The 22,862-nt window shown below is 42.6% G+C and overlaps 2 protein-coding genes across 5 annotated transcripts in view; one reads left to right on the forward strand and one right to left on the reverse strand.

Annotated features, from left to right (window-relative positions):
• Positions 1–464: 464 nt before the first annotated feature.
• KLHL28 (kelch like family member 28) lies at positions 465–15,442 on the reverse strand. The gene is made up of 5 exons (XM_040601394.1): positions 15,315–15,442; positions 11,452–12,350; positions 8,022–8,465; positions 5,074–5,282; positions 465–4,445 (listed from the first exon to the last, which is right to left on the reverse strand). Exons 2-5 carry the CDS (start codon positions 12,348–12,350, stop codon positions 4,282–4,284), a joined length of 1,716 nt encoding a protein of 571 aa, XP_040457328.1. The 5' UTR covers positions 15,315–15,442; the 3' UTR covers positions 465–4,281.
• A 284-nt stretch (positions 15,443–15,726) lies between these two features.
• TOGARAM1 (TOG array regulator of axonemal microtubules 1) overlaps positions 15,727–22,862 on the forward strand; it is a 45,074-nt gene continuing 37,938 nt past the window's right edge. For all 4 annotated transcript variants that reach the window (XM_040600532.1, XM_040600534.1, XM_040600535.1 and 1 more), the window contains exon 1: positions 15,727–17,279. In XM_040600532.1, coding sequence (XP_040456466.1) covers positions 15,804–17,279 — 1,476 coding nt within the window. In that variant the 5' untranslated portion in view covers positions 15,727–15,803. The remainder of the gene's footprint in view (positions 17,280–22,862) is intronic.

Genomic DNA, 22,862 nt, shown 5'->3' on the forward strand with positions numbered 1-22,862 from the left:
TAGGCCCTGAACAGATCACGTTTCTGCACTCACTCAGTGACTACTGGGTCTTTACCAGGAGAGAATAGTCTGCACGAGAGCTTTCCAGAGCATGCTCTTCCGCCAATGAAAGCGGGAACAAGTGGGTTTCTGTTCCTTTGATGGTTACTGGTTCCTCAGGGAGGTGATAGTTACAGCTACAGGGGCAGATGGAAAATAGCAAGCCACATACTAAAATCCTCTTCCAGAGCTTTTAATACCAATGGGGTAAAGACCCAGTAACACTGTTATTGAGGTCAGGGTCTTCCAGGCAGCTCAACCCTCCCCAAAAAGGGCAACTGTCCTTCTGTCCCACCTGCCCTTGGGTCTAGCTGTTACCTTGCAGCACTGAGGCATCACCATTTTTGATCAACAACCCACAGAGATGTTACTGGCTTAGAAGAGAAAGCTAAAGCATTATTTATATGCACCATCCAATAGAAGTGTAACAGTGAGGGGTTTTTTCCCCATGTTTATTTACTAAATCGTTTCACATTCAATGAAACAGTTACAACAATACTTACAAGAGCATTATCACAAGAGCAAACACATTGAGAACACTAGTAAAGACCGAGAATGCAGGTTACAGTTATTTTCCTGTTGAACTCAAATGCCACTTTTGTAAACAATAACAAAACCAGAACGTTGCTGCTACAAAAGTTGTACACATAAAAACACTCTACGTACACAAAACTACATATATCATTTTATACTCTCAACCAAAGCACTCTGGTCAACTCCGAGTACAATTTGGTATTCTCTGTACAATTATTAAATCCTGCTAAAAATTATACTTATCATTGGGTTTAAAATACAGCACAGCGCATAAGGCAAAAAAATAGGAATTATCATCCAGTTCTTTGTGTTTCAGTTAAAATATCAAGAATTTAAGGCAAGTTTGGACATTTTGCATTGTTTCATATAGTGAATGGGGACTTACAGATGGCAAATTCACAAAAGTAACACGCTATCTTCCAGAACAAGTTAACTGGTTGTAATGCGTACTGGACACATTTTCCCCTCTAGGAATTTCAACAAGACTTTCTGAAAGAAAAGCATATTCCTAGTAAGAGAGACTGTCAAGAAGCTTACAGATGAGTAACTGGAGAAGGAAAAAAAAAAGCGCAAAAATTCAGGAACTGGATGTACACATATAAACTCATACCCATTTTAAAGTGCTTTACAGATAATTTTGAGTGATTAAGAAATAGAACTGGATGATAATTTATAGTTGTATGACATCTTATTTGAAGGTCCCTAATTTTTAAACTGCAAGACAGACATTACAATGAGAGTATTCTTCTTTAAATGCAGATTTAAACTGATTGTTGTGTCTGCTCTTCCTATAACCAAGCACTTCAGTGAACAGGACAAGCACCCAGAACAGAAAGTGAAGATGGCATGATTTTAAGTGACACAATCCCTAAGTTGATACCATGTTCAATCCATGTCTAGCTAAACAGTTTATTCAAGAACAGCAGTATAGTTCATTACATGTTTTTTCCCCATTTTTCATACCAAGCCAGCATTCTAAAAAAATTGTTTACGCTGCTATCTTAAATTTAGCAATACCATGTGACACAATAAGGGTCCAGTCTCTACAACCTAATTTAACGTTACTACTGCCTAGGTAAAGAGAATAAAGCATTTTGCCATTTTAAGTGCTTTGACTTCCATAAATCAAAGGTGTTTATATACATATTAAATAACCATCAACACCACCCTGACCTATGGATTTTTTTGTTCTGATGAAGCCAAAACACCTTTTATACCTTGCTATATCACTGTCTACTAACTGGAAACAGTGTTTACTAATACTTCCGATCAGAACATGTATATGAGCATCTTCATTCATAAATTCCTATTGGAGTTAAACTCTAAAAGGTATGGCATATAATGAACTGCATGGAAAGCCTCCAAAAAGTAAAAGGCATAAGCTTCTCTTTTAGGCAAGTAATTTTTATTATTTTAATATTAGTTTATTAAGCATCTTTATCTCCAGTGTATATTGGAAAATCTGATAATCAATGGGATCTCCGTGAAACAGACTGAAAAGTAAAACAGCACAGGTAACCATTCCGCTTGTGCATTTACCTGAACAGAATGTGAAGGCAATCTACGCAACAGGCTGAAAAATCTCTGTTAACCCCTAGCCCCAAACCTATTCCCCTTCCTTCTCCTCCACATGCACAAACACACAACATACAACCAGGTACCTACTTGTGTCCTATCAACAGATTCACTGGAATAATTAAATTATGCTATTATTGCTATATAACTAGAAACCTTAGTGGGTCAAACTGCATGGAAAACGCTGAAATTGTTTATTTTATTTGCTTTTAAAGTCCTGCTTAATTCTACCAGATCTGAAGAATACATGCAGGATTGTAAAATCTGTGCAAACACCTGTTACCTACGAATAAATAATGTTTTATGGTGAAAACACCCTTGTCTCCTTGACTGTTTAAAATCTGAACATTAGCATATGGAAGAACAAGGAACACCACTGTTTGCCTGGCTGCAATTAGCTTTGCAGGAGCTTAGAATAAATCAAGTACACTCAAAACCCTTCCACTTAGCATACTTTTAACAAAATGGCTTTTAAAGCAACTATTTCAAATATTATTGCACCTTCAAAAATAATACTATATGGGCTTGGAAAAAAAAGGGGGAAACATTAAATTAACATTAAACAAGGGGAAAATAACTCTGGAGGAAGAATTCTTCAGTACTAAGCCTGGCAATACACATACAAACATAAAACAGAAATTCAAGATAACCATGATTCCTAGTTAAAAAGCAGAAGACAAACTGTAACATTCTAAATTAGCTAAAATTCATATTTATTCAGTCATCTATTTTAAATAATGGTTGTAACGCACAGCATGGCTTTCTATTTCTCTGCCCAAACTTTCATTAAGTTTAGGGCTATCACAAATTATCTCTTGAGATTCTGGTTAATCACGGGAACTGACCTTCAGTATTCCATGGCATAGGACACACCAGGGATGACGAACTACGCCCTGTGCTTTTCATTCATTGCGACTTGTGTCAAAGGCAAGACTGAAGAACCCAAGATGGGATCTCACTATTCACTCCCTATGTATGTATTTGTGAGAACAATAAACAGATCTGAAAAAAAAAAAATAATGTAACAAACAGAGCTCGTTCAGCACACTGTAATTCTTGACAGTTTTCATAGGCACAAATGTATCAAGCAAATAAAAACACTAGAACAATCAAAACAATCATGCTTTATGCATACTGCACTAAAATCAGTAACAGCCTTATTGTTAAGTCCTACATTTAGCACCATTTTTATATCTGAACACTCTGAGAAAGCAGTCATACATTCTTTTAAAAAAGGAAGTTATACGAAATATGGACACAAGTGCGCTTGGGAGAAGGATGGGATGGATTCAGTTTTGAGTATTTATTTTATTTCATGCTATGAATGCTGCTGTGGCGTCTTCTGATGCATTACTGTTGTAATTTTTCCGTGCATTACCATTGAAAAGACACAGCAGACTAGCAAGATCAAGTCATTTAATCTAGTACTCATTTATCCACAAAAATAAGGGAAAGATAAAAACGTGATCTCTCTTCACCAGATCCAAATATTTCATTAAGAGGCAATAAACTTGCCTCTTCATTTTTTTGAGTAGTATCATCCCAGCCCTCCTATCAGTAAGCAGGTAACAAAGGGGAGTGTACAGGCAACATACTATGGCATTTGTTATTTACAAACCTTGAGATACAGAAACAAGGCAGCCCTTTAGTTACTGTTCATAAAAAAAATTATGAAGCACTGGCAATTTCTTAATATGAAGACACAACCAGACAACAATCAGCAAACTGTCCAGTCATACAACACATTCACACATCTCCCACCCAAGCACAGTAAACTTCATGTTTTATAGTAGGCAGGAGGAAGAGAGAAAGCTGTAGAAAGTGAAAGGGTTAGATACACAGTAAGTTTTCTAATCATATCCCAGGCATGTACAGTACTCTCTAAAATTCACTGCCATTAACAGGACGCTATCTAAACCCAGCCGGTAAATAAGCTTTCCGTTCCTTCTGCCCATGTCACTACGCTAACAAAGGCCAAATACCAGAAGAAAACAAATCCTTCCTCATTTCTTCACCACATTCCTCCAACCTTCCAACTTCAGAAAATGCAGCTTATGGTCTCCACCACCAGGGTTTGTTTTCAAGCAGATTAAGCTCCACCTTTGCGTCAGGTCCATAAAGTTCTGATTTTCATCAAAGTGCAGTCAAACCAAAATTGCATCGACAGTACATCATCCCAGCAGAGTCCAGCCAGGTATCCGAGATGGGATCGTATTTCTGTACAGTGTTCAGATAGGATGACCCTGAATGACCTCCAACTACATAAAGGTAGTTATCAATTACAGCTGCACCAACTCCTATGGGGGGAAAAAAACCCAATAAATCTCAAATAGATTGCATGATCACCAAACATGGAAATAAGTAGTACTTTTGTTCCTAATTGAACACTCTCCCTCGCCTCACACCAGCTCAAGGCTGAACAGACAAGTTCTCACAGCCTCTATTTTGGGCTGTTTTTAAAGAAAACAGGTGTAAATTAAGAGTCCCTCTGTTCTGGTCTTACACTCCTTTTTTACTGTTCTCGCATCCTTTCCTATAAAAAAAGCAATGATCTTCTGTCCCAGTGCTCCTTGTTAGGGAGACAGAAGAGGGGATGCAGTACTGAGTCTCAGCGTAAAGTAAAATACAGCAGAACAGTAACCACAGCATTGCTGAAATGCACTCAGAATCAATGAAGAAATGGAAGGTAGAGTAGAAATATTACTACATATTATTTTTGTTACAGGTCTGTATTAATACACTGGACTAATTAAAAATGAGTAAATACTTATTCTTTCACACAGCTCATTAAGTGATATATATTTATAGATGAAATGCAACACTCTGTAGACAAGTCACTGCAACTTTATTGCAGCTTCTCTGAGGTCAAACAGTTTATTTCTGAATGGATATCACAGTTAACTGCTGAGTTTCATATGTCCCTACCTGTTCTGGGTTCCTTCATGGGTCGACACACAGTCCACTGATTTTGATGAGGATCATACCTCTCAATGCTTGATAGGTGAGACACACCATTGTGTCCACCTACTACAAAAATGAAGCCCAGCATGACACCGACGCCAAAGTTTATTCGTTTATCAGCCATCGAAGCTACTGTCTCCCATGAGTTTTTACTTGGATCATAACGCTCCATGCTGCAAACACAAACAAATAACTTGTGAGGCTTGGATTTTAGTGACATTTGAATTTCACTCCACAAGCAATCTGCATTTGTCAGAGGTACATCTAGTTCTGTCAACCAGCGTTACCACACACAGCAATAATGCAACATAAAGAGAAAGGGCTTGAGCTGATGGAAAATTCTGCAATGTAGTTGCTTTGTACTACCCAATGGTAGCACACAAGAAGCTAACGCCAGTGTTATCACTTCAGAAGCAATCAATCACATCCTAGGGTCCTTTGACAACAAAAAGCAGCTGGAGGTTCTCAGCAGAGCATTGCCAAAAAGCAGTTTTAACATATTTCATCCCAACACAGCAACTGCAGTTCAGCTGCTTCTCTGATGTCTTCATGCCGCTACCCTGGATCTTCAGGTTACATAGTGAAACAAAGCAAGATTTTTCAAAGCTGGCCTCAGAACTGAAAGGTCTTCCAAGGATGATTGCTGCTATTTATAAAAAAAGCAACCCATGAAAAAATGGACACAATGCAGACCTGAAGTATATCTATTTGGGTAACACATCAAATCAAAAACTTAATTGAGGCTTGCCTGAAAATAACAGGCAAAAAATAAACCCAATGTGGAGAGCATATTCCTCAAGAAAAGTAGTAAAGAGGTGGCTGACGAAAAGACTAAGGACAGAAGAGGCCTTCAGGATAAAATGGAAATGAATTATCATAATTATCATTATTATTAATTTTCACCACTGGAGCTGTACAGATGGTCACAGCCATTAAGACACTCGTGACACACAGCCATTCCCTGTCCGAAGCACAGCATGAAGGGGCAGAAAAAAGGGGAGGAGAAAAAAATCAGAAGCAGTACAGCACTGGAAAAAAGGTGCTTAATTACACCGTAGTGCTTGTATGAATCTAGTGACTGTATGGTATATCATATTACTCACATCCTTGAATAATTAATAAACCCAAAATTATTCAATAAAGTAAATTACTTTTAAAAAGGCAAACAATTAAATATCAGATTCCATTAACTCTACAGGAGCTACTAGCAATTCTTTTCTGACCGAAAAAGAGTGAAGGAGTAAGGCTACTGTAGAATTCTAACGCTGTTAAGAGCTTTCTCTTTAAAGGTACCAGCTTGATAAAGACATTTCCTCTCGCTGCAGTGGTAAGTCTCACGCTTCCTGGAAGGAGGTTACCAAGTTTCCCTTCCAAAAGCCTTGTGTACACTGAGCGTTCAACTTTTGGGAACCACTTCTGGCAAGATCGAGAGCTCGATCATCTTCCCTTTGTTACAGTCTGGGCAACAAGGCTGCAGTGGAGTGAGCACCCCCCAGTAACTCCCCATACACAGGCTCTACTCTGCTTCTGACTCTGCTTTAAGCTCCTACTCAAGCTAATAGTTCTGTATGGTACAAAGGTGGTACAGAGCTGAGTGACCACAAGAGGCATCAGCACAGCTGAATTACTGCTGGTCAAATTCTCACGTGAGGAAATCCTACAGTCAACAGAAAACTTCTGGAGATGGTTTCCAGGTCTATTAAGTATTTCAACTGTTCACATAGCTCAATTTAAAATATAGAGCATCAGAATGATATCACGTTACATTTCATAAAATCCTGTCACAACCATACCAAACAGTTTAACTTATTGCTGGTTTGTATTTCAGTAACGGAATGAAAACTACTTAGTTATACTTTCCTATTTGGAAACCAATCCTTTGCTTCATAAACTGTTTTATATAGAAACATATCAAGTATAAAAAGTAAGTACCATTAATGAATAGTGTAATGTCATTACACTACACTGTTAAACAATCCATGTATCCCTTCCTGTAATAAATAATAAAAATCTTGCTTCAGCTATTTAGATTTGTATTTTATTAATTTGCTTCCTGGAGGTCCATATGGCTGATTTGTTCCCATTTTAATAAAGAAAAGAGAGTACAAATGACTTTTTGGTCTAACTAAATGCTCCTGTCCATCTGTAGACAGCGATGTGGAACAGAACAATTGAAAGAGCTGTGCTGGTACCAGAAAACGTCCTCGTGGGTGTAAGGCCTGAAGGAATCCTAGTTCTACCCAGGGGCCAGACCAGTAACATCATCCTGAACTTCACTATTATCATTGAGACTACTTTAAGATTCCAGCCGAGATAAACACTTACTTTGTGTATATTAAGCACGTGGAAAATTATACTCATTTCAACAAGCGCTTTCAATGTTAAAGCTAGCCACACATCCTAGTGTTTTCCAGGCTTGAGGTACAAGGATTTACAGAGCACTGGCAAGGTGCTAAGCAAGCCTCTCCAGAGACCTCAGTAAACGAGATGCAACACCATGACAGACACAAAGACACTACCTTGGGGCCTGAGCACATGAGCCCACATGTTATTCTGCTGAGTTAACCAGCTTGGGTGTGTGCAAGGTCAGGTGTCTTGCACCACCTTGCTTAGTAATATGTGTATGTGTCTTTGTCTTTACTATTTTTCCTTCTTGAGGATTTAAAAACAAAACAACACACAAAACCCACAGACAAACCAGCTCCGAGCTGGAACAAGTAAAGATAAATTAAAATAAAGATTTCCCAGTTGAGTTATTAAACTGATACGGCCCAACAAGGATTAATGAGCTACACTGTGGATTTCCAATCTATCTTAGAATATTTTTAAATAGTTGCTGAACGTAAGCTTAACAGTGAGTTTTGCTGATTTCCAGCCGACGATATCAAGCTAGACACATCAAAGGCACATACCTGTTCATATGGGCAGGACCATAACCACCAATGGCATATATCATTCCATCCAAGACAGCTGCAGCAAAACAACTTCTTGTTTTGTTCATCGGGGCCACTAGCTGCCACTCCTTCACTTTAGGAATGTATTTCTCTACAGTTCGTAAATAAGATTGCCCGTCGTAGCCACCTAAGGCGTAGAGTTCTCCCGCCAGAACCACCACTCCCAGAGTACTCCGGCTCTCAAACATCCTTTCAAGAGATGTCCAAGTGTTTGTATCAGGGTCCCAGCACTCCACTGAATTCTCATGCTTTCGGTAACTGATGCCTTGACACACGTGGGTTGCAATCCCTCCTACCACATATATTTTCTGGTCTAGGACACATATTCCAAATTCATAGCGGGGAATGCTAAGAGGTGCCAGGCCTATCCAGGAGTCATTCTGGGGAAAATACATTTCAACACTGAAACAGAAAGACAAAGATTATGTGACACCTAACTTGCTAAAGCTCTGTGAAGTGCAAATGAGCATCAAGGAACACAGCCTTAAGATTATTTCCTATGTCCCATTTGATGTTTGCTATTTCTTCCAATAGCCCAAATGTAAGCTAAAATCAAATGTTGTTTACTGTTCTGATGAGTTAAAACCCCAGGGCCTCACCATCCAGTGCGATGCAGCGATGCAGCAAGAAGCCACAACACTAAGTCTGAGACCTAAGATGATGGAATTTTGGAAGTACAAACCAGACAGACTCACGGAGAAGGCACGACAGCATCATGGATAACGCAAGAGAAGACTTGCTGATGTGCTGATGCCACAGCAGCTTTTGCAGGTAGGCTGTGACTGAGGTAAGCAAAAAATATAAACCAGAGGGTAAACTGGGTGTGGTGGTGGTGGTGGAAGTCAGAACAGCCACAGAGATGGGAGAGAAAGGAGAATTAAGAGGGGGAAGTGCATGCCTACACATATGTACAAACATACATTTAGAAAGTGCCATTTGTAGTTTTGTAAATACCTATTTACACGTACTGTATAGTTTAAATAAAATATCAAATTAGAACAAACTAATTTGAAAAAGTCTGTTTTCAAAATACTGCTTATTTGCATTTTCTTTAATTATACTCAGTGCTAAAATACGGCGAGTTTAGCCTATCACTTATGAAGTCAGGTCAGTCTACCTAAATAGTTAATAAATTACTTAAATGACTTAAAAGAATATCTAGTACACAGGGAATATGATCTGTTGGAAGAAGGGTTTGCCGGAGTCAAGAAGACGCTCAATATGAGTTATGCATCTTGCTCAACTTTATTAGTTTCTAACGCTACTTATATACAACCAATACACATGCACATTCGTAAAGCAGAAATATAATTGGTTAGTAGTCTCTAAACACGCGCGGTTCTCACTCCCCTAATTACCGTGTCTAAAATAAGCATTCTATCCATGTAGCTAATTGTGCTGCTGTGCTTCAGCCTTGTAGTTTGTTACTCCCTATTTTCCCATACCGGTCCCTATCTTTCTTGGCCCTGCACCTGCTTTCCCAGCAGCTGTATCTTGTTACAGCCACGGCCTGTTGGCACAACATAATTACTTGGTCTCAGGATTCAGGAATAGCTCAAGGCCACCTTTCTTGTTAACTTCAGCACAGCAACTTCAGTACAATTCTGATTACAGGCCTATTCTAATACCAGGCCTGGATTGTGCAGATCTTCAGAGATTCTAAGGCCACGCTTCTGCAGCCATTCTTCTACAATGATCCCTTCAAAAAACGTACAAGAAAATGAAGCCACTGGAGAGCCACTGATAGTCACTAAGAACCCAAAAGCAGAGACTGCCGAAACAGCACGCTGGCTCTTGATATCAACAGTCGGGTTAGAAAAGAGCAGTACTCAGTGTAATTTTGTTATTATGAAGCAGCAGCAGCTAACTGTAAATGAAAAACAAGCCTTCCTGCAAGTCAAAAGGAAAAGTAGAACAAGAATAGTGAAATTAAGGTTTCCTACTTCACAATTGTAATTGTATTAGGGCTCTGTTTAATCCATCCGAGACTTCTTTTATTGTATGTCAAGAGCAATTGTTTAACCTTAATTCTTAACTGAAACAATAATTTAGGAAAGACTAAAATGGATAATAAATTAAAGAAGAGGAAGTTTTTGTACACATTACAACATGGTTAATAGTAGTGAAGAGCATTTTTTTTAAATATTAAAATAATCCAAACTACATTGTTATGTAATATCATTACAATCACTGAAGAAGCTGTGAAAGAAACAGAGCTGAGGAATATCAGAGGATGGAGTTTATTCACTCAAACAGATTTTTTTATTAAGCATAAAGCTCCCTTTATTTTTTTAATTTATAAAACCAACAATTCCCAGTTCCAAAATCTAGTTTACTATTGATCCTTATTATCAGGAAAGTTAATTTTAAATAACTAACATCTCTAAGCACAGCAAAAAAGAATATACAGATCTTCCCAGGCTTTTAAGTATATTTATATACACAGAAGAGAGTATCTCAGAGTAAACTATTATCCCAGAATTCAGCTGTGGAACCAGTCTGGGTAATCTGCTATAACACAGAAAACGTTTACCGAGCTGATAACGGTACATTCGACATCAAAGCACTATACGTGTAATTGTAAGTACATGATATACACAGACCCACATATAGTTTAACTACTATTTCTGGTAATGTTAGTACAATGTTATCAGTAAACCCAACCATATTAGTACAGGGAAGAAATTTATTTTTCTCCCTATTATTTCCTTTTGCTCACACCACTAGTGTCAGCAATGTACTCCAGTAATTGGAGAATTATTGGTTTTATTTATTTATAAATATATCTATATATGAATTAAAAAAATAAAATCATTTTGTAAACCGGGTGAAGAAAGATGGGCACATACCTGTTCCTGCCAGCAGAGACTAAAGTCATGATTATATTTTGACCAAGAATGTGACACGGCTAAGAACTACCTCTTCACTCTTTCCTGATTAAGTCTATTTTAATTCCAGTAACTTTTGAGTTATCAGAAAGTATATTTGTCATATATTAGGTTAAATTTCATGATTTGATTGTATGCAATAATAATAGATCAGGGAAAAAATTACGTAAAGTGAAAAGACCTGAAAGGATAAAGAAGTAATGTACAAACTATTATTAACCAAATTCTTAATCAACAGTATTAAAATCCCATTTTATAGCTATTTGTGTTGGCACAAACAAAACCCTGTGACAGATTACTGGCGAAATCAAAGAGCATTCTGAATTCAGAGCTTGTCTTTTTTTTCAATCTACTTAAAGAGATCTTATGAAGGAAAGCAGTAACTACAATCCTGCAGACCACAGCTCTTCAATGACTGTCTTAATCCTGACCCAAAGGTGATAACAAACATGCGGGAACATCACACACTCAAGTGCTGCTACAACTTCACTATTACTTACCTTTCCAAACATGCAAACAGTCCAGCTTTTCCTCCTACAGCACAAAGAACTTTAGGGGCACAGCGAGGTCGTGTCATCAGCATGGTCTGGTGGGAAAGTCTGTGTTCAGGCATAAAGTGGTATTTTAGGGCCTCATTTAGCAGATGTTTACAAGTATGGTCATCACGAATGAGATGGTTTGCTTCATATAACCTCGTAAGAAACTTAACACTCAGCAGCGGCAACCGAACGCAATGTAGCAGCTGTGCTAAGTACTTCTGTCGCTCCTGCACATCACATTTGATCCATGACTCTAGTGCATAAAAAACTGTTTCTTCTGTCACAACATTCAAGCAGTCATTGGAAACAATTTCATCCAATTCAGAATGTGTAAGCTCAAAAAATTCTTCCGTCTGACAAACATCTTCAAAGTTTTGACAAATGTACTTGTTAGCAGCCAAGTAGAGGTCGTGGCAGCCATAGGTCTCTGCAAAACGGGAAATCCCGATGCAATTTCCAGGATCAAGCTGGCTTTCAAGAAACGCACAGCACTCCTTCACTACCAGTTTGATCTGAAGAAGATTTGCAGCTGGAAGAAGCGACTCCACAGTGTCTTGTGAGATAAACACAGTTCCCGTGTAGGCATACTCCACGATGGCCTGCAGGGCCGTCTCATCAATGCACTGGAACTCCACCTCTGAGTTTTCCTTCTCAGAAAGATTCCCAGTGAACATGGCTTTGAAGTACGGACTGATGCTGGCAAGCACCACTTTGTGGGCATGGATCTTGACATCACCAACTCTAAGGATAATGTCACAGAGCTCGTGATGTTGGCGAAGGAGGTTCAAGCCTTGCAGAAGCTGTTCAGAATGCAAGTGGGTTAAGTTGGCAAGCATGTAGGTTGGAGACGACTGGTCCATCTGTGACAAACAAGAATTTTAACGCGTTACTCAGGGCTTCACTTCAACAGCTTCATTAGTCATGTTACTTAGATATGCCACACGTAACATTTAAAAAAAATATTTTTCCATTTTTGCTTTTATCTTAATTAGGTTTATTATTTTCCAATTTACTTTTTCAATCCCTGTGCACTATGTTTTTTCAGGCAAGTTAAATCCAGGACAATCAAATGTTTACTAACAGCATATACTATATTAATTTTTGACTTAAAACAACAACAATAAAACAACTGCCACCTTTTTTCTTGTTGTTCTGGAGTAAAAAGCGTATTATCTGAAACACCTAATAAACAACAGGATTCTATATCAGGTATTTCAGAGAACTGAACAGCAACTGAAATAAAGAATAGAACCAGCTCATTTGCAAGAAAGTTTTAAAAGTTTTTAAACTACTTTGTGCTACTTGCCTGGCGGACTATGTAGGGCTACTGTGGTGCAGCCAAGCCCTGCTGTGCTTCCCCTCCAACCAGTGCTGTGGGCAGGGCCCCACCAGGCAGGCAGGGACCAGCTCTCCATTCCCACCTCCTTGCCCAGAACAGAAAAGGCCTTCCCTCCGCACACAGAGGGAAGACTCGCAGAGCAGGCTGGGCCCTATGTGCAGAAGCAGAGGTTACTGTACTCCGCACAGGCAGAGGAACACAGGAGAAGGGGAAGATCCTCGCCTCACCTTACAGAGTGTCTTCCACTGTGACAGAAACCCCCCAGTGGACGTGCCCTCACCCTCTGGAGAGATCAGACCCAGGGAAGACCGGGAGCTGGGCCTTGCCACCACCATCAAGATGCAAGAGGTGGGAGCTGGTGCTTCCCAGGGTGCGCAAGGCGTGGTCCCAGGTGGGCAGGTCAAGCATCCTAGTATCTATCACCTTTTCCACGCCCTCACAGCACCGGCAGCTACCCACACTTCCCCACACCACTAGCAAGGGCAGAGAGAAGGATGCTCATTCCTACTTACAGCTCCACAAAACCTCCAAACACTTCTTCCACAAAATTTTAGTTTGTGTCGTGACACTTGAAGGCATTATGATACTTGCTCTAATTTCAGTATCGTTACAATTCAAATGGTGCTGCCCACCACTACCTGTTGGAGTAGCAGTTCTTCAGTTCTTTATTCAGACTGAATTATTATACAAGTGAGAGGGTGGAGAGTATGAATGTGTCAGGATCCTGGACCACGAGGAAACAGAACAATAGTTCTACAGAGAACACTGCAACCATCCAATTTCTGAACTGAAAAGCTGATTTAATTTTGATTTACTAAATGACTACACAAACTTCAAGGACTCACTACTTTTATCTTAAGCAGTTCATTTTTACAGCTCTTTAACTGACATCTAATTTGCAGTGAGCCTACCTAAAAAGCGCTCAATCTGAAAGAATAAAATTAGTTGCCAACATTTAAATACAGAGCATAATAGCATCGACAGAGAAGTGAAGGCTTACAGCTAGGAATAGAAAACCTCTCACCCATTAAAAGACAAGTTCACAACTCTATACTGGGGAAAAAAAACACCTATCTAAAAGAAAGTATTTTAAGCAGCACAAATATTTGTTTGGGGAGGGAAGCTTTTCAACAGCTAAAACTTTATTTTCCTTTTATGTTTGCAATCAGTTCTTAACTTGATTCTACAAATATGTAGAAATCATAAAACACAAGGTAACACTACACAGAAGGCAAAAGGAATAACTACAGCTGAGACACAAAACCTGTAAGAACAGTTATATATAGCTACACTTAAGTTATTCTGCAGAAATAAAACTTTTTGTACCAACTTGGTAGAGATGCCTACTGGTGTATCTTGCATCCTTCCTGCAGGGCAATGCTCGCCCACACCACACAATTGCATGTATTTATTTTTTTGTTGAGCAAGAAGACAGAGGCTGGAATGTTAACCAACCCTGAAGAAGGTACACTAGCCCAACAATCCGCACTCACAAAAAAAATCAAATAGTTGCCCCTAGGCTCTGGACTATCAGATTCTTTTCACAGTCTGTAGGTAAAGCTTACCTTGAAGAGCAGGGAAAGAGTTGTTGGAAATAAAAAGGTTAACTAGAAGTGTAAATACCTAAGCTCACTTAATGAAGGCTTTTACTTTTCTTGAAACCACTGTATGCAACAATGCCCAGTAAGTGATGCAGAGCACAGCATTTTCTTTATGTGAACAGCAGGAAGAGCTCCAGGCGCTTTTCTGTTCCACGGTAGAATTTAAGAGCTCGCTAGTTCCTTATTTAAGGTACAAAATGGTTGGATGCAGTCAGCAACTCGTCTAGTTTTGTTACTCACTACACAGCATAAAACCACAAAAGCACCCACCCCAAGCGCCGAGCTAACTTTGGTTCTAAACACCCGACACATCACAAAAACCATCTTCTGCATGCCAAAACCAGAAATCCGCATGCCAACTGCAAGAAATAAGTTACAAGCGTAAGCTCTCTGGCTTATGAAATCTTAGGATCTGGGAGCCGTTGCCCTTAGCCCCGTGCCCGCAGGCTGCCCGGGGGGCGGAGGGGCGCGGGGCAGAGCCGGGCCGCCCTGCCGAGGGGCTCCCGGCGGAAATAACAGCAGCGCGGACCCCCCCACCTCTCCCGGGCGGCCTGCGGGGAGCTCGTGGGACCGGGATCTCTCACCAGCCACCCCGCCGCCAGCTCCGGCACTGCCGGGACGGGACTGACACCCTTCCGCCACCGCTCCGCTTGTACCAGTATCTTCCCGGGGTGGGTGGCCGCCCCCCACCCACCGAGTACTTGAGGCCGCCCCTGCCCCGCAGCACGGTGCCGCTCCATTCTGCCCGCACTCCGCGGAGCCGCTGGTGTAACAGCGCTCGCCGCCACGCTGCAAACGGGCACGGAGGCGCTGCCGACACCGAGGGAGCCCCGGGCGGACAGACCGAGCCTCTCGGCCGCGGAGACCCGCTCCGGCCGGCTCACCTGAGGGCGGGAGTGGCGCAGGCCGCGGCGAGGCCCGGCCCGCGGTAGGCGCCTCGCTAACCTCCGCTCGTACGGCAGCGCCCGGCAGCGCCCACGTCACTTCCGGGCGCCACCGCCCCGCACCCCCACCCAATCAGTGGCGGGGAAGCGCCGCGCACGCACAATCCCCTGGCTCGGGCGGTGCCACTCCACACGCCGGGGGGGGGAAGGGAAGGAGGTTCCGCTCCACCGGTGCCCGCCAGCGCAGCCCCGGCCCCGCCTGCTCCCGCCCCGCGGCTCTCCGTTTCGGCAGCGGCGTCCCCGCGCTCCGCAGGGCCGTGTGTGTGTGTGGCGGGGGGCGGCGGTGAGGGGTGTGCCGGTCTCCCCCAACCCGCCGCGCCGTGGGCGGTGCCGCGCAGGCGCGGTGCGGGCCGGCGCCTGGAGACGGCGGTGTTGTGCCGCGCGGCGTTGCCGGGGCGGGGGCGGCGGCGGCTCCGTCCCGCGCCGCCCATGGCCGTGGCTGTTGCGCTGCCGCCGGCCGCCTGCGCCATGGAGGAGCCGGCGGGCCCCGAGCGCGGCGGGCGGGCGGCGAGTGAGGGCGATGCCGCCGCCGAGGAGCTGCCGTGGGGGCTGCGGCCGGTGCTGTGTGGAGAGACCCTGCGCGGCCGGCGCCGCGGGCCCGCCCGGCCCCCCCGCGCTCCTGCCGCCGCTTGCCTGCGCGCCCTCCCGACGCCGCCCGCTGCCCCCCGCGGCCTAGGTGAGCTCTCCCGTAGCCTGGCCTGGCAGCTGGGCGGCCCCGGGCCCGCCGGGCAGCGGGAGGAGGAGCCCGGCGCCGAGTCGTGCCCGCCCGCCGGCCGGCCGGGGCTGCTGGAGGGCCAGCTGGTCGCTGAGGGCTCGGCCCCGCCGCCGCCCCCCGCCCCGCCCGGCAGCACCGGCCTGAAGTTCGGGCTGTTGCCGCCGGAGCTGCACGCTCGCCTGCTGGACCAGGAGGACTACAGGAAGCGCACGCAAGCCGTGGAGGAGCTGAAGAGGGTGGTTGAAGGTGCCAGCCAGGCTGCGGTGACCTCCACGCCTGCCCCCAGCCTCCTGGGCCTTGTCCAGTTCCTCTGCTCCCTCCTCGATGATTCGAACTTCAAGGTGGTGCTGGGGGCTTTGGAAGTGATACGTCTGCTGGCCCTGCGTCTGGGCGACCAGGTTCAGGCCTTGCTGGCACCTCTGGTTTCTGCTGCTGCTAAAGTCCTGGGGGACAACAAGCTGGCCATCCGGCAGGAGTACAACTGCCTGTTCCTGTGGCTGATGAAGGCAGCAGGTCCCCAGGAGGTGCTGAGCCTGCTGCTGCAGCAGGAGTACTTGCAGCACAAGAACTCCAGGGTCCGTGAGGAGGTGGTTAACATCTGCATCGTGGCCCTCCTCACTTACCCTGGTGAGGAGCTGGACTTGGTCAGGCTGGCATTTGGGCTGGCTCCTGCACTGGTGGACAGCAAGCGCAAGGTCAGGCATGCTGCCATGGAAGCGTTTGCTGTGCTGGCATCTTCCATGGGACCGGGCAACACCACCCTTCTCTTCAAGGCAGTGGATGCAGTGGAACTCGAGGATGATGGGGATGGAGTGATGCACGCAGTGCAGGCCAGGCTGGCCAGGAAGACCTTACCGAAGCTAGTGGACCAAGGGTTTGTAGAGTATGCTGTGCCCTTACCATCATCTGGTCCTAACAGGGGGTCCTGCTTACCCCCTGGCGCAGATACAGACTGGCTGTTGATGGGCAACAGGACTCAGAGCGCACACAGTTACTGTGGGTATCATTCAAGGGATGATGCTCTGCATAATGTTGGCTCACACTATGCATGTGCCGATCTGGGTGTAAGTCCAAGAAGAGTCTTGAGTGCGGGTAAAGGAAAAAACAAACTGCCTTGGGAAAATGAGCATGCTGGAGACAGGGAAGGTGGATCAAGAGTTAAGATGCCTTCCACAAAGGGTGTGGAGCAGGTATGTACTCGTAGCTTACTGGGCTCGTTTATTCTAAAGCATGTTCCAAAGGGGGATTGGAAAGTTGTCAAAGGCTTATTAAATGCCGGGTATTTGCGAGGTATGGTTGATGCTATAATATTTTATGTGCAAGGATCTCTATACATGTATTAATCTGGGTAGACAAATTTGAGAACTCCTTATGTCAGATTTAACACTAGTAGGAACCAGACAACTTACCACAAAAAAACGAAAAAAAAATTATGGTTTTTTTTAGGTTAGCTAGATTCCATGTGTCACTTATGTCTAGCCATAGTGACCTGTCTCTGACAATAATTAGATAAAACCCAAGGAATGAGTAAAAGAGTAGGGAAACTATTTCAGAGTTTCTGTTTATATATTTGTATTTCAGAGTACTTGACTGACTGCAAAGGTTGTCCTAAACACAAAAGCTGTTTGGAGGAAAACTGACAAGTTACTTCATCTCAGGCTTTGAAGGCAGAGCACTGGAGTTTGGCTCAGCCAGTGCTTTTTGGCAGTGCACTGACCGGTAATAAAACTTGAGGATTGCCAATGTCTATGTGGCTCTTTTTCCTCGGTCAGATTTGACTACAAAAAATGTAGGTCAGGCTGAAATAGCAATTCTGATTGACTGGAATTTTGATTTTATCAGTTACTGATCATGTCGGCAGCTGCAAAGGGAAGGAAACATTGAAAAATTATTCAGGTCCTTTTTACTTTGGCAGTAGTTCTGTTCAGTGACATCTGTATCAGGTACTGTCCACGTATTTAAGACCTGGGAGTGTATTTGTGTGTGGTGGGTTTTCTGTTCTGTGTGTTTTTTTGGTTTTTTTTTGGGTGGGGGGGTCGTTTTTGGTTGTTTTTTTTTTTTTTTAAACTGGACAGGTTTAATTTATACTTGATCTTCAGCAAGTGCGTTTAAACAAGTAGATCTTTTTAAAATTTGAAAGCTGTTTAGAAAAGACTTCCTCACTACTGTGTTTACGTATTCAGAATTTAATCCTTAGTTGCTTAGTAACTGTATTGGATGAGGTCATAAACAGGGCTACTTGGTGAGGGCTAGCTTTTAGTGAAGTCTCTTAATAAAAAGAAGTGCAAGTTAATGTTATTGTAGCGATAAAAACTTGAACTTCACATATATATTTGTACGCACACATGCCCATGTCCTTTGTTGGTGTGTTACCTTATTCCAACCCCTAAAGAGATTGATCTGTATCTTTTTGGCTTGATGAATCAGGCAACTAAGTTCCTCTGGGTTGTCTACAAAGCAAACGGTCTGCACAAGACATGTAGGAAATGCCTTTAGATCAAGAAGGGTTTCCTGTTTGAAACAGCTTTTCAGTATTGACTAATGCAACTTGTATAAATAATCATTAATTGCCAGCGTTCTCTAGGCAAATTGGGCAGAGTTCTGCACTGCTCTTTGGTGCTGGCTGGGTTCATGTTTTTCTGTAGACTTCAGACAAAAAGCAAGCCAGTACATGCACCAAAACCTGGCTGTTGCTTGGCGTGGTGGAAGGTCTTCTGCCTCAGACAGCCCTCTATTGAGTTCACCCTTAGGCGCTGTGGAAATCTTTCCTTTTTTTTTTTTTTTTTTTTTTTAAATCTCTTTGTACTTGTGGTTGGATTTATCCCTCTAAATGGGGAGGCGGAGCCAAAGTTTCCAACCCAGGTGAGAAAGCAATTAATTTGTGGTTTCATGTTGCATATGTAAAGTGCATTTAGAAATGGTGTGAACTACATATTCATGGCTTCAAGTCACTGATGAGGAGTTACTCAGCTTACTGGGGAACATCCTTGATACTAAATGATAAAAGTTCTTAAGAATATATGCCCCATACCTTGAAGTGTTCAAGGCCAGGTTGGATGGGGCTTGGAGCAACCTGGACTAGTGGAAGGTGTCCCTGCCCATGGCAGGGGGTTGGAATGAGATGGTCTTTAAGGTCCCTTCCAACCCAAACCATTCTATGATACGTATTTTTAGATGTGTACTATGAGCTTTACGGGCATAAATCCCATTGCATAATACTGGGATGAAAACCAGCCCAGCTGCTGGGGATCTGGGGTGTGAAGTGTGTACATGTGGGGTTTGGGGTTTTATATTGTTACTCTCAAAGGTGTGCAAATCATAAACCAACTGCTGGAAACTCTTGTGTAAGACAGCTAGTTACCCCCTGTATGTAAAGCCTAACAGGATAAAATAACATGACTTTCAGATCAGCTTCCTAGTTCTGACAAGCGCTTAGCTTGTCTCTTCGTCATCCCTGCATTTGTCTGTGTGACTGAATTGTGGTGGGATGACAGGTTTTCTGCTTTTCTCCTTGAAAGACTCTTTCAGTTACATAACATTGTGCAAATACTTCAAGTTTAAATTGACATTTTCCTTTGTGATCGTCTGTTCATATGTTCTTATGTTATTATGCCACATTTTTCACTTTGTTCTTGCTTATGAGCAGATGTAGAAGTTACATTTGTGCCATCTATTTTTTCAGAATCAGAACAAAATCAATTTCAGCCCTTATTTGGTAAAAGCATTGTTCTGAACAGGGACTACTTGTGACTATCAGTGCAGGTTACTTTCCCATATCTCTTTTCCTTTGCTGCTGTGCAGGGACTTGAGCTGTAAGTTAACCAGTCTTGTTTTGCTTTTGCTGCCGCACACAGTATGGAGTAGTACATGACAAACAGGATTTTCTCCATAGGGAGAAAATCCTGTTTGTCATGTACTGTATTTATTCCTTTTAAATGAGAAGTATTTTTTTTTTGCAGCTAATGACTGATTCTGTGAGATATCGTGTGCCTCCTAGAGATTCTGTTTGTTCCTGTCTCTTCCCTCTGCTTTCTGACTTGCTCTGTTTGCCTCTCACTTCCATTTTGTGTTTTCTTGCATATTTAAGTTGGTAGGAAGCAGGTCGATAACTTTGAGGTGTCAGAATTTGAAGACTTCGTCAGTTGCACTCTGCCAAAGGAAACATGTTAATGCACCTTTTGCACTCTTACTTGAAAGATGTCTGAATAACCAGAAACCTCCAGTTAACCAGAATTCATTTTACATGGAAGTATAACACCTCTCCACATAGCTTTTTGCTTACATGCGGGTAAGTCCTGACAAAAAAACAATTTGATGTCATGTTTGATAGAATTTGAAAGTTGCCAATTTTGACTTGGACATAAATGAACACAGTACCAAAATTACATCTGCATTACCAGCTTATTTTAGTTGTATTGGTTCACCTGATGTGAACAATGTCAAAAGTGTTCTTCCCATCATTACAAAGAAACATCTGAGGGCTGATACAATACAGCAGGTAATATTTTGCATTCAGTGGGTTTTAAAAATTTGGTTCAGTCCATGTGAGAATGGAAGCTTTTTCTTTGCCAGTGGGCAGAGTGTACTACTGGCAGACATGAGGTTTTACAATTACTCTTCAACTGGCTTTTGGGAGCAGTGGTTTTAAAAATTGCTGTGGATTAACAGCTGCCCACTTGCCAAGCTCCTTGAAGACACAGTAAGTTGAATGTAAGTTGAACCTGGCTCAGGGAGTAGCTTTGTGTCTATATACAGTCTCATATCAGTTTAGTCTGCTTAGCTGCTGTAACCATCATGCATCTCTCTCCAGTAGCGGTGGTTTAACTAGTGCTGGTGGCACTTGTTTATCACTCAGAAATAGTGGTGGTACTCAGTTTTCCAGGTTCCAATGATTTCTTTTTACTTCAATGTCTGTAAAGATAAGTCTAGCTGTAACATTGCTCCTGTGACAGACAAAACCATAATTTAATGTAGCTACTGCATCTTTGCCCTCTGTGAGGGAAAGGAACAGCCTTGTTTGAAAAAGCACATCAGGGAGGCCTTTTATTAGAAGGTAAAGCAAACGCTGCTCATCATCATGTATAAGGGAGGAAAAGAATAGGGATTCATTTTAGTTACCTAAATGGTGACTGCTTAAGCAGCCCCACTGTCAGTGGAGAACTAGTTTGTGCAGTCAGTAGACTGTGGAAAGCTGTCTTTGTTACCAGGGACCTGATTTAGCATGAGATTATTTTCAAGAGATTGAGTCCTATTGACTAGACTCACTTTTACTGCAAAGGAAATATAAACACAATGATTTAAGTATTGAAATTTATCTGATTTCTGTAGGTTGACAACTTTGCCACCCTGTCTTTGTATCATGATAATTTGTCTTATCTTACTGTTATGTCTTACTTAATAGATGGTAAGGCTCTCCGGGGTGGGCGACATCTTTTTATATGGCTTTGTGATTTTTGGTACGGTATTTGCTGGCTTGTTTTGTTATATCTGTGCCATGAAAACTGCTTTATCCCATGGTGTGTATGTATCTTCGATGCAAGTAGTAGGTGAACTGCGTTTCCACTTGAGGCACACTGACATGAGTAAACTTGGACAGTGTTTCCTGTACTTGAAGACATTCCTTCTTAACTGAAGGAGATTGCCATAAGCTGTATAAATAAAGTTCTTTTCCTTGTTCTTTATCTCTTCACTAAGGTATATCATGCATAAAATTTGGGTAGTTGATTTGTTCATGTAAATGTAAAAAATTAATTATTAATTCAGACATTCCTTTGAAATGAATTTGCTTAAAAATTAACTTTTGGATTCATTCTGTGGCTGAAAGGAAGCATGAAATGAGCTTAATGTTTAAAGTTGTTTTTCTACTAGTATTTTTAGGGTCATGTTACACAGTGATTGTCCAACGCAGTGTGTAGACTTTCCTGATCAGATAAGATGTAAAGTAAAACAGGTGTAAGTTAATGTGTACTAAAAATACAAGGTGATAAAGCACATTGCGTTCAAGGATTTGTCTGAATGCAGCTTCTGTCAGTGATGTTAAATTAGATTATTGATGAAATGTTTTCCTGTAATCCCTGAAGTCCTTGGACACTGATTTTATTTCATACCCATCTATAAACTTTGGGCTGCCAGCTGTGCTGCAGGATTCAGAACAATGATCCAACTGTGCTGACAGACATAAAATAAACCAAGGGTGTCCGTCCTGCACGGTGTGTTTCTGTATGGCACAGTCCAGGTGTGACTGTGGTCACACGTGTGGCTGCCACCTCGAGCAGCGAGATACCACTGGCGAGTGATGCTTAGCCTGGCACTAGAGATGCAAGCACAGAGTTTTTCTTAATTTGCTAGATTCTCAGGAGACTGTAGTTATGTTCAACATTAAAAACACCTTAGTGAGAAGCTCTAGACTCAAGAGGTGCTTGAACTGCCACCACCCCAGCTTCCAAAGGATGCTTTTGTTCTGCACTCGGAAATGAGTCTCCTCCCTAGTTGTAACAGCAGAAGAAAACAGGATGGATAGGTAAACACTGCAAGGTTCTTCTCAGGAAACCAGTGCCTCCAGCTGTCTCTTTCAGAGCCAGAGAGTGCAATCAAAGGCCTGGAGAGAAGTGGTGAGTGCAGCAGGACTGTGTGGTCACCCAAGGAGTTGCCTTGCCCTGATGCTGTGGCTGACTGGGAATAAGTCACAGAGGCACGGAGTTCTGCTGGAATGGCACCAGTGACATAGCTCAGCAGTGTTTGGTCTGGAGGTGTGCTCACAAAATGTGGTACTC

The sequence above is a fragment of the Falco naumanni genome, chromosome 7 (assembly GCF_017639655.2).
Source record: "Falco naumanni isolate bFalNau1 chromosome 7, bFalNau1.pat, whole genome shotgun sequence".
Classification (NCBI taxonomy): domain Eukaryota; kingdom Metazoa; phylum Chordata; class Aves; order Falconiformes; family Falconidae; genus Falco; species Falco naumanni.

What these genes read in the sequence shown, in the direction of transcription:
- KLHL28 (XM_040601394.1), bottom strand. Translation starts at nt 12,350, where the DNA reads ATGGACCAGTCGTCTCCAACCTACATGCTTGCCAACTTAACCCACTTG. An exon ending in CTGTTTGCATGTTTGGAAAG is followed by an intron (nt 8,466 to 11,451) that starts GTAAGTAATAGT and finishes TTTCTGTTTCAG; the next exon opens with TGTTGAAATGTATTTTCCCC. An exon ending in GGTCCTGCCCATATGAACAG is followed by an intron (nt 5,283 to 8,021) that starts GTATGTGCCTTT and finishes TTGTGTTTGCAG; the next exon opens with CATGGAGCGTTATGATCCAA.